The sequence below is a fragment of the Quercus robur genome, chromosome 7 (assembly GCF_932294415.1).
Source record: "Quercus robur chromosome 7, dhQueRobu3.1, whole genome shotgun sequence".
In the NCBI taxonomy this organism is placed as follows: Eukaryota; Viridiplantae; Streptophyta; class Magnoliopsida; order Fagales; family Fagaceae; genus Quercus; species Quercus robur.
Genome location: NC_065540.1, coordinates 19,167,872 through 19,175,459, shown reverse-complemented (window position 1 = coordinate 19,175,459; position 7,588 = coordinate 19,167,872). Strand labels below are relative to the sequence as shown.

Here is a 7,588-nt window from a genome sequence, read left to right as displayed (position 1 = left end):
TAAAGGAACTAAACGGTGTACGTCATTCACCACAAAGATGTTAAAAGTTTGATCCCCACAACATAAAACATCACATTAATTAGAGGAAGATTTTTCCCTTGATTTCTTATTATACTTTTATGAGAAGTTATTTTTATATGTAAAGCTGAAAACAAACTCGATGGATTGGCACAATAGAAGATTATGAAAAATCATGTATGAATTGGCTAGAAACCAGTCACTGTGTATCCCCCGTCGACACAAATTACTTGCCCGGTGATATATGAAGCGGCGGGAAGGCAAAGAAACGCCACCACTGATGAAATCTCATTAGGCTCTGCAATACGACCCAGAGGAGTTCGTGCGATTAACTTGATAAAATCCTCGGCATGAGCAACATCCTGAGGCAAAATGGTGTTTGAAATGTTATTAATAATTCGTAATACTTTGTAAATATTTTGAAAAATGACAAACTCTAGAACTAGGAGGAACCACAAATATTTATGTTAAATTATCGAGACCAGCACGTGAGATTTTAAATAGGAGGTAAAGTAGAGGAGATAGAAATCGAATTTAGAACCTTCTATACCATGTTAAATTAATAATTCTCCCAAAAATTTAAACTATTGGAATACGGTAAATTTAATTATTTAACTACAAAATTCTAACAATTTCCATTTTAAGTAGTCATCCGAAAGATAATAACATGAAACACAACATTTTTTTTTTTTTTTGAGCAAAACATGGAACACAGCTATGAAATTCACATTGAGACGCAGGGATGGAAGATCTTACGGCTGGCAAAATGTTGGTTTTGACACCCCATGGTGCGACACTGTTTACTCGAATATTGTCCTTTGCCCATTCACATGCCAAGTTCTTTGTTATTTGGTTGATTGCTCCTGAAAATCAACAAGGTTAGAAAATCTAGAATAGTTATTGACAGCAAGAACATTTTATTTTAGTGACAAATAACGTGCCTTTGGATGCTGCATAGCTAGAAAGTTTAGGTAGAGCTATCACTCCAGCGACAGAGGATATGAACACAATATTTCCTGCTCCTGATTCCTTCAAAAGGGGGTGTGCAAGTTGAGAAAGATTGTAGGGAGCCTCAACATTGGTATTCATTATAGTCGAGTAATCTTCTTCAGTATATCCTGTAGCTTCTTTGAGTGTCACTGTTCCGGCATTGTTTACCTAAAGCAGAAAAATCAGCTTTAGAAGAGCATAGACACCATAAAGCAATCTGATTTCAATGAAAGATAAAAGAAGAAATTATAATCTAGGAGCTTAAAATTGCATTTGCTGGTCCAGGTCCAGTAGAAGCTTAAGCACTCAAGTCAGAAAGGAAATATTGTAGTTTTGTTAATTACTACGTCTTCCAACCGCATGACTCTGTGATCTAATCCATCTCTAATTGTATTAATTTTTCATTTTAAGATGGTTTTTTGCACTCCGTGTTTTACACACATTATGATTTATAACTGAAAACGTGATTTAAAGTCACGCTTTCAAGTTATAAAAACAAACATCGTCCTACGAATTGATTTGGCATGCTAGTCTTCAATGCATAAGTTCATACCTTTTTTTTTTTTTTTTTTGCGTGGGAGTCCTATTTGGATTAATTCGACTAATCTTATCCAATTTGCATCTCTCTGTTATTCCATGATTAATCATTTTTAGGGGAATTGTAATTTCTATTGTGTAATATCTCAAAAGAGTAATATTTAACTGTTTATTACATACAAACTATTTTATAACGTTAGAAATTGCGACTTTAGTTGCTTTTAGGGGTGTATGTAAAATAGTTTTTGTGTAACAAGTTTAACCTCTCTCAGAATATTCTTCAATTTATATGGTGGATCACATCCTCCTCTTATCTTACATAAACATGAGCCTTTTGTGCAAAGTTCTCATATAGGTCTACCTTTGTATGAGAAGAGGTGTAATCGAAGAGAGATACTCAATAATTTCAAATAATCTTTATGTTGAATTTGGGCCACAAATCAACAGCACCTCTTTCTATAGTGTGCAAGTTGCAGACAAAACTCTGTAGTGGCTATGCCACTTGCTACTTTCTCCTAATTTGGACAATATTTAGCTATAAACTTGATTGTAGCCTAAAGTTATAACTTCCACTTAACAATTAACATGGCTACATACTTGGAAATTCTAACCGTTTGATTGTATGCTCTTTACGTTCTTGACACATATATCAAATTTCATGTCAATCATATGTTATTTACTATTCGATCTATAAGTTTTTTTTTTTTTTTTTTTGGCGTAAGTTTAGACTACAAAAACTTAAAATTTAAACATTTGATATTTTAGAAATTTTACAAGCATGAAGTATATAAGAAAAAAAATGTAATTTAATGCATGGTTTTGTAAACTAGTATGGTCAATAAACTATTTTTGCTCCCAATTCTCGATTTTTGATTGATTCTAGCTAGTTTTAGGGGTTTTATCGAACTAGATTGGTGCATAGTTTTTGATTGAACCGGTTCAACCAACTGGTTTGGTTTTGTTTTTAAAACCATAATTTAATGATAGATTTGTTAAAATTAACATCTAATAAAAAATATTAAGTGAAGTTATAACCTTAGATAACAATCAAATTCATTGTTAAACTTCTTCCTATTTAATATCATAGCATATCTTTCTACCGAAAAAAAGAAAAAGAAAAAAGTCGTAGCATTTCCGGATTTACAAAATACAAATACCCATTACTAGTGGACAAGCTGAAAATGACGTTTGGATGCATCCTTAATTGCTTTTCTTCTTTTCTTACTACCATTTGGTAGGAGTAGGATGAAATGGTCCACAAATCATTACAAGCTAATGCTTTATTTATAGTGGTAGTGACAACCACCAATAGTGCTGTGATAGCGTGGTAGTGACAGGCTGACAGCAATCGTGATTGACGACGTGAAGGTGATGTGGTAGCGGTAGCGGCAACTGTAAATTAATCGTGATGATGGCGATAGTGATAATAGCAGCAATAGCAATGATCTTTTTTATTTGAAGATCGATTCAATAATTCAATTAAATATTATAAGTTTATAAATACAAGTAATGTAATGTCACTTAAAATTTTATAATACTACTAGAGCATGTGCGATGAGGCTTATTTTATTTTATTTTGAGTTTAATGTAATTTTTTAATTTGAATTTATTTATTGTTAGTGAGGTTACACATAACTAAATTTTTAAGAAATTAAAATTTAGGATTTGAAAATAAATAAATTGCTAGATTTAATGTATGCTAGTTTTTAAGAAAAAATATATTAAATGCGCGTGGGATATATTAAATAGAGAGTGTACTAATTTTTAAGAAAAAAAAGCTTATCCTATAGTTTTTTTTTTTTTTTTTTGAATTTTGCTGAATTACAATTTTAACCTTATTTTTTATTTTTTAAGAATAAAGATTATCTAATTAGATTAAAGGTATTTTTGACATTTTTTAAAGCCATAACTAACTTTCTGAATTCTCTTAATATATAGAGATGACATGTTAATTCAAAAATAAATAAAATGGACTCTTTCCGAGAAAATTTACTTCTAAAATAGAGACAAATTATTTTAATTCATTATGTGACAATTGATAAAATTAATTATGTGTAATTTTAGTTATATAACCTATTTAATGATTCATATAACTTGTTTAAAATAATTTTTTGAATTGCTAAATTGGTGGAAAGTCTTTTAACGGGCTTGGAGAAAAATTGGTTCTTACATTTTAAATAAAATGGAGAAGATTGTGTGGTAGAAAAAAAAAAGGGATATAATGCACCAACGAATGATAAAGTGGTTTATGTTAACCTTACAGAGCCAAAATTTTATTTTGCTTCTTTTTTTTCTTTTCTTTTTCCTTTTTTAATAATTTTTTTTTGTTGACTTTTAAAAGAGATTTTCTATACAGCAATTAAAATGAAGTTAAGGCATGAAACATGTCTAGCCTAGACATGTTTCATACGGTCCAATTGCTAACCAATATAATATTATAATAATTGGTCCTAATTAGAAGAATATCAACATTGACTATCCAATTCTCAAATAAATAAATAAATATGGTAAAAGTTTTATAGTTCAATTAGTTGACATCTTCTAGTATGTCAATTATATTTTGGGGTTAGAATCTCTTTTTCTGTTGTAACCATTCAAATTATCAAATAAATAAATAAATCTTATTTATCTGGACAAAAATTGGTTCTTACATTTTAAATAAAATGGAGAAGATTGTGTGGAAGAGAAAAAATGAAAGGGATAAAAGCACCAACAAATGATAAAGTGGTTTATGTTAATCTTAAAGAGACAAAATTTTATTTTGCTTTTTCTTATTTAAGTTTTTAATAAATTTTTATTGACTTTTGAAAGAGATTTTCCATTGATCATTTGAAAGGCATAAAACAATAACATGTCTAGCCTAGACTTGTTTCATACGGTCTAGGTGCTAACCAAGATAATGATTGGTCCTAATTAGAAGAATATCAACCTTGACCATCCAGTTCTCAAATAAATAAATAAACACGTTAGAAGTTTTGTAGGTCAATTAGTTGATATCTCCTAGTGTGTTAATTATATTTTGGGGTTAAAATCTCCCTCTTTGTAGTAACTATTTAAATTATCAAATAAATAAATAAACCTTATCTATTAGGAGGAAAATTGGTTCTTACATTTGAAGTAAAATGGAGAAGATTGTGCAAAAGAGAAAAAAATGAAAGGGATAAAAGCACCAACGCGATAAAGTGGTTTATGTTAAACTTGAAGAGCCGATTTTTTTTTTTTGTTTGTTTTAAAATTTTTTGTTGACTTTTGAAAGAGATTTTCCATTGATCAAAACCAAAAAAAAGTTAAGGTATGAAACGTGTCTAGGCTAGGTAATAATTGGTCCTAATTAGAAGATTATCATTTTGTCTATCTGGTTTTCAAATAAATAAATAAACCTGTTAAGAATATTGTAGTTTAATTGGTTAGCATTTTTTAGTGTGTCCATTATATTTAAGGTTCAAATTAGGGGTGGCAAAATTTGACACGACTCGTGAACACAACACAATTCGACATGAAATTAGCAAGTTATAGGTTGAGATTTAATGGGTTCGTCTCATATTCGAGTTGATATGATAGACCCGTTTAATAAATAGGTTGGGTTATCCAATCTTTGGAATCCGTTTGACCCGTTTAATTAAATGATATTTTACAAATCTATCCTTCAAACCCTAGATATATAAACTTATTAGTTGTTATGATTTATTTTCATTAACATATTGTGATTGATTGTTTGTGATATTGAGATATATTCTAATTTTAAATGATTATTTGTGATACATTTACTCGTTAGTTCTTAATTTTATATTAGAAAATGTATTTTTTAGGTTTTTCATAATTTAGATCAATTTGGTTAATACTAAATTAATTTTTTTTTTCGCTTAGATAAAATCTGATAAATAAATCGACATAATTGACCTGTTTAATAAACAAATTGTGTTAGAGTTAGGGAATTTTGACCCATTTAATAAACGTGTCGAGTTAGTATTGACCATATAATTGAATACTAATTGATCAACACAACATGAACAAGAATTGCCACCACTAGTTCAAATCCTCCTCTCTGTTGTATCTATTCAAATTATCAAAAAATTAATTAAACCTTATCTATGCAGATTGTAATAAGAAGAATGTCATCATAAATCTTAAACTATCCGATTTCTCTTGTTAATATCTGTTTCCTCTACTGTAACTATTCAAATTATCAAAAAATTAATTAAACCTTAAGAAGAATGTCATCATAAATCTTAAACTATCCGTTTTCTCTTGTTACTTTTTGCAGAAGTTTCTGGGACAAAAGGAAGTTAGTAAATTTAATTATAATGATTTAAAGTAAAATCTAAGGACTATCAACCAAAATCTTAGAGGGGGAAGAAAATAAGAGGATGAGAAAGAGAGAAGAGTTTGTAGGTGCTAAGCTTACGAGGATGTTGAGCTTGCCATGAAAAACAGAGGACACAGTCTGAATCAGCTCCTCCCGCTGAGCTTTTGATGTCAGGTCACAAACTGAACCACTTACTTTGAACCCTTTACTCTCCCATTCTTTTACCCTCTCACTGATCTCTGTTTGGTTCCTGGAACAAATATGCACTGCCGCTCCAAGTGCAGCTAGCTCTTCCACTATGGCATACCTGATGAATAGTTCAAATGAACAAATAGAATTGGAATTTAAAAAGAAATGTGAAAAAACCGCAGGAGAGAGAGATATATGGCTGGCTAAGGCTAAGCTAACCCAATGCCCTTGGTTCCACCGGTGACAAGAGCAGTCACGCCCTTAAGAGACCATCTTGGGTCCTTGAAACTCGGCTCTGCTTCTGCCATATTCTTCTTCTCCTTTCAAGTATTCCAAAGCCAAATACTTACAAGCAGAAGTAATAAGAATGGGTACTCTGCTTAGAAAAACAACCCTCGAATACTCTTTATATAATCAAATTGCCTGTTACTACCTGAAAAAAAAAAAAAAAAATAGTTAACTACTACCATATACTATGATTTATGCTATTCTTGCTTAGCTTAGGAGCAGTATTAAAAAACCCAAAAGGATAGTGTAGAATATATATAAAGTCAAACCACAAACCGTCACTTAGTTACCGTCTGCCGTCCTTCTAGAACTGAATCCAAAGTCCAAACCTTGATCGAAAATTCAAAGGCACCAAGGGGCAGCTTCCATTTTATTCAATCTAAAATTAGAAAAGAAGCGGAGAAACCTAGGGCCAGGGCCCATTCGAAGGCACCAAGGGGCAGATTCCATTTTATTCAATCTAAAATTAGAAAAGAAGCGGAGAAACGTAGGGCCAGGGCCCGGGGGGTGGATTTTTCCCATTTGATTGTCCCAAATTGGACTTGGTCTTTTGAGATCAATTGCATCACTAGGATAAGCAACTAGGAAGCAGGAATGGAGCCAGAACTTAGAGTTAGAGAGGCGGCTTTGCTCTTGGTTATGTGCAGTGATTTCGGCTTTCAACTTTATTGCTACTTAGTCGCTTAGCTACTAATTGTTTAAAATTTTTTAAAATGTCAAATTGTTTGTTTTAAGTAAAATTGGTTGACTAGACTTAATTTTTTTTTTTTTAGTTTACTGTTGATAATTTTTGTTGTTGTACTAATTTTTTTGGGCTTGTATATTTCTTTTTTAGATTTTAGACTTATAAACATTTTTTTAATGGTCTTTAAAATGTGGAAAATGTTTGAACTACAAACTTTTTTACAAATTACTGATAATGTAAGTGGTGAGCCCAAATGCGAACCAATAAGAATTTGCTACCTTAATTGTTTGTAAAAATGTTATAAAAAAATTTGTAATTATAACAATACTCTTAAAAGAATCAATAATATTTTTAAGGGATCAAAAGTGTAATTTTCTAAAACAAAATTGCTAAAATTAGTACCCATATATATAATAATATTTTTTTTTATAAAAATGGGGAGGGGGGGGGGGGGGGGCCCATGGCTCCATCCATGCTAGGAAGCACGAACACTACAAAATTGCCAACGTACTGCTATCGGACACATATTCAATATGAATACATCCTCGACATGGACACAAACGTGTCAAGTACGC

The 7,588-nt window shown here is 31.0% G+C and overlaps 1 protein-coding gene across 1 annotated transcript; it reads right to left on the bottom strand.

Moving 5' to 3' along the window:
* Positions 1-6,480, bottom strand: LOC126692648 (tropinone reductase homolog). Its single transcript, XM_050388338.1, has 5 exons — positions 6,260-6,480; positions 5,951-6,158; positions 960-1,176; positions 775-881; positions 1-380 (listed from the first exon to the last, which is right to left on the bottom strand). Exons 1-5 carry the CDS (start codon positions 6,346-6,348, stop codon positions 207-209), a joined length of 795 nt encoding a protein of 264 aa, XP_050244295.1. The 5' UTR covers positions 6,349-6,480; the 3' UTR covers positions 1-206.
* Positions 6,481-7,588: the final 1,108 nt, after the last annotated feature.

Excerpts from the sequence above, each read along its gene's own strand:
- LOC126692648 (XM_050388338.1), bottom strand. The coding sequence starts at position 6,348 with ATGGCAGAAGCAGAGCCGAGTTTCAAGGACCCAAGATGGTCTCTTAAG. Across the intron at positions 6,159-6,259 it reads GGTGGAACCAAGGGCATTGG|GTATGCCATAGTGGAAGAGC; the intron begins GTTAGCTTAGCC and ends ACTATTCATCAG. Across the intron at positions 1,177-5,950 it reads ATGGCAAGCTCAACATCCTC|GTAAACAATGCCGGAACAGT; the intron begins GTAAGCTTAGCA and ends TTTCTGCTTTAG.